Source organism: Nicotiana sylvestris, chromosome 7 (genome assembly GCF_000393655.2).
Source record: "Nicotiana sylvestris chromosome 7, ASM39365v2, whole genome shotgun sequence".
Classification (NCBI taxonomy): domain Eukaryota; kingdom Viridiplantae; phylum Streptophyta; class Magnoliopsida; order Solanales; family Solanaceae; genus Nicotiana; species Nicotiana sylvestris.
In genome coordinates, this window is record NC_091063.1 from 9,425,712 (window position 1) to 9,429,882 (window position 4,171).

Sequence of the window (4,171 nt, forward strand, 5' to 3'; positions counted from 1 at the left end):
TTTCTAAATTGGGAATAGATTGGGAAACTGGGGAAGGTGTGACTATAGCAGCAGGAGTAATAGAGGGTAAGGAAGGCTCAGTGAGAACGGAAGGTTCCATAGATTGATCAGTGGTAGTTACAACTGAGGCAAGGAGATCGGAAGTCGTCTCAGCCATTGAAAGAAGTGGTGTGACGATCCTCATTTTTTGGGTGATTCTATTGTAATACTTATGGTTAAAAAGAGCAAAAGAGAGGGTTTTTAAAAGGAGAGGATATTTTTGAAGAGAGAGGAATAGGCACCGGTTCTAAAATGGCGGTTGTGCGTGGAGAATTGCAATGTTTTAGAGGGAGATGGGACGTTTTGAAATGAAGAGACGTGACAGCAGGATCTGAAAAGTTGATGACATGGCAGTTGTATTTTGTACCCTTTTTAAGACGTGTATTAAAGGATGCATAGAACTACTAAACTTTGGTACAAGAACCAGGTTCTTGATTTTTTCTTAAATGAATCAATCCTCTTTTATCATTCATGCACTGCATCTATCGCCTCTATACCCATCATGTGTGTTTACCTGCAACGGTATTGAAGTGAGTTAGACATGTCCAGAAAACACTTTGAGCCAGTTATTTCTTAAGGGTAAAAGCCAGCTAAAGAGGAATCAGGTTCTCAATTTGGCTTCAACAGCCCCAACTTCACTCTGTTTCTTTCAAACTGTTCCCTACTTAGCGCCTTGGTGAAAATGTCTACAATTTGATCTTTTGTGCTGCAGAACTTCAGACATATCAACCCTTTCTCCATATGGTCTCTCAGAAAATGATGTCTCACATCAATATGTTTTGTCCTTTTGTGTTGAACTAGATTCTTGGCCATGTTGAGTGCACTGGTGTTGTCACATAGAAGGGGCATACTCTCAGTGAGTACCCCAAAGTCCTCCAGTTGTTGCTTGATGCATATAAGTTGAGCATAGCAGGATGCTGCAGCTACATATTCAGCTTCAGCTGTTGAAAGAGCTATTGAATTTTTCTTCCTTGTACCCCAAGAGATAAGACATGAACCTAAAAAATGAGCCATTCCAGAAGTGTTTTTCCTGTCCACAAGAAAACCTACATAGTATGCATCAGCATACCCAATTAGATTAAAACTGTAACCTGATGGATAATACAACACCATATCCTGTGTTCCTTGGAGATATCTCAGTATTCTTTTGGCAGCCTTCAAGTGAGATTCCTTGGGATTTGATTGAAACCTTGCACATAGCCCCACACTAAAAACAATATCAGGTCGACTGACAGTGAGATAGAGGAGAGACCTAATAATGCCTCTATACATGGTTTGATTCACAGGAGATCCAGTTTCATCCATGTCCAGTCGAGTGGCAGTTGCAATGGGAGTGTCTATCACCTTTTATGCTTCCATGTCAAACCTCTTCAAGAGCTCCCTGATGTATTTTTGCTGACAAATGGATATACCCTTTGGGGACTGTTTTACTTAAAGACCTAAGAAGAAGTTTAGTTCCCCCATCATGCTCATTTCAAATTCACTTCCCATGAGTTTTGCAAATTCTTCACACAGAGAGTCAGTTGTTGCTCCAAAAATGATATCATCAACATAAACCTGAACAATGAGCAAGTTCCTTCCTTGTTTCTTTAAGAAAAGAGTATTGTCAATTTTCCCTCTCTTAAAACCATTTTCCAAGAGGAACTTTGACAGTCTTTCATACCAAGCTCGAGGAGCTTGCTTTAGCCCGTACAGAGCTTTGTCTAGTTTAAACACATATTCAGGGTGCTCATGATATTCAAACCCTGGGGGTTGCTTCACATAAACTTCTTCCTTAAGGAGTCCATTCAAAAATGCACTCTTGACATCCATTTGGAACAAGGTGAATTCCATATGAGATGCAAAAGCGATTAGAATTCTAATAGCTTCCATTCAAGCCACTAGAGCAAACGTTTCATCATAGTCAATCCCTTCCTCCTGATTATAGCCTTGGACCACTAGCCTGGCCGTGTTCCTTGTGGTAATTCCATGTTCATCGAGCTTGTTTCTGAATACCCACCTGGTTCCTATAATGGTTCGATCTGGGGGTCTAGGTACCAAGTGCCACATATTATTTCTCTCAAACTGATGCAACTCGTCTTGTATGGCTGTAATCCAATCTGCATCTTTCAAGGCTTCCTTGATATTTTTGGGTTCTATCTGGGAGAAAAAGGCTGAGAAGGCAAGTGAATTTCTGGCTCTTGATCTTGTTTGTACTCCGAAAACTAGAGGAGTGATAATGTTGTCTATTGGATGAGAGCTTTGGTGTCTCCAGTTAAACGTCTGAGGTTTATTCTAAGAAGAGGAAGGTATGTTTGGCTGATTTTCCTCCAACCTTCTCTCAGGTGCTAGTGGAGTTCCCTGAACTGCATCAACCACTCTTTCTTCGCTTCAGTGGTTGTAATTGAAGTGCTTGGTTCTGTTGATGATGAGGCAGCATTGTCTTCATTTGGCTCCTTTACTTGACTCATCATATCTGCCTTTCCGTTTGTCATGTTAATGACTTCACCGGGAATTAGTGAGGGTTCTCCATCTTGATCTTCCTCAACACTCTTCTCAAATGATGGATAAGATTCATCAAAAATAACATGGACACTTTCCTCGACACATTGAGTCTGCTTGTTATATATCTTGTAAGCCTTGCTTTGAGAAGAGTATCCCAGAAATATTCCTTCATCACTCTTGGCATTGAATTTACCAAGCTAATCCTTTCCATTATTGAGAACATAACATTTGCATCCAAATGTTCTTAGGTGAGTCATCTTGGTTTTTTTCCATTCAACAATTCATATGGGGTTTTGTTCAGAAGTGATCTGATCATGCAACTGTTCACTAAGTAGCAGGCAATGTTGACAGCTTCAGCCCAGAAGTTCTTTAAAATTCCACTATCAATCAACATTGTTCCTGCCATTTCTTCCAGAGTTCTGTTCTTCCTTTCTACTACTCCATTTTGCTGGGGAGTTCTGGGAGCTGAGAAGTTGTGAGTGATGCCATTTTTATTACAGAATTCATCAAATTTAACATTGTCAAATTCAGTCCCATGATCTGATCTAATGCATACAACTCTAGACTCCATCTTCATCTGGATTTTCTTCACAAGGGCCACAAACACTTCAACAATTTCATCTTTTGTTCTAAGAAACAGAGTCCATGTGAATCTGGAATAGTCATCCACGATTACGAAAATGTATCTTTTTCCTCCTCTAATTTGCACTCTCATAGGTCCACACAGATCCATATGTAGAATCTCTAGTGGCTTTGATGTGCTCACATCTTTTTTAGACTTAAAAGAGGACTTCACATGCTTTCCTCTAGCAAGGGCGTCATAGACTTTTGCATCTTGAATTGTGACATAGGCAGACCATGGACTAGGTCTTTCTGAATTAGTTTGTTCATAAGGGAAAAGCTTGCATGCCCCAGTCTTTTGTGCCATAGTTCAGCATCATCATCAATAACTTTCAGACAACTCAAATCACCACTCTGTAAGGATTCGAAATCAGCAACATAGATGTTCTTTTATCTTTTGGCCACCAGTACTATTTCACCGGTCACAAGGTCAGTGACTGTACATATTTTGGACAAGCATTCTACTTTGTTTCCTTTATCACAGATTTGAGAAATACTCAGGAGACTGTACTTAAGCCCATTGACATAGTACACATTTTTAATAGAATGAGTGAGTGACTTCCCAACTTTTCCAACTCCAAGAATATACCCTTTTTTACCATTGCCAAAGGATATACTCCCTCCTTGCAGGGCTTTTAGTGAAAGAAAGTCGGTGGTGTTCCCAGTCATGTGTTTTGAACACCCACTATCCATGAACTATTGTTGACCGCTTCCTTTCACTTTTCAAGAGATTAGGAGTGAGTTTTAGGAACCCAAACAAGTTTGGGTCCCTTGTAGTAAGCAAGAGGATGAATAAGAGTTCTCTTAGTTCATGTAGGTAATGTGCATTTTTTATGAGTGGAACCGGGTCTCTCTTTTGTAGTCACTGTTTCAGCAAACACTTTGTCTTTCTGAACTGATTGATTCTTGGCCTGGACACCTTCCTTGAAGCGCCCAGTGTTTCCACATCAGGTACGAGGCCAGTTATCAAAGACTGTGACGTACTTACTGTGAGGGTTGTGAGGAGTTTTCTCCCTTTGGAACCTTG

General features: G+C 40.3%; 1 protein-coding gene across 1 annotated transcript; it reads right to left on the bottom strand.

Annotated features, from left to right (window-relative positions):
• Positions 1–648: 648 nt before the first annotated feature.
• Positions 649–1,344, bottom strand: LOC138872729 (secreted RxLR effector protein 161-like). The gene has a single exon (XM_070151142.1). The coding sequence runs from the start codon at positions 1,342–1,344 to the stop codon at positions 649–651; it is 696 nt and encodes a 231-aa protein (XP_070007243.1).
• Between the last annotated feature and the right edge of the window lie 2,827 nt (positions 1,345–4,171).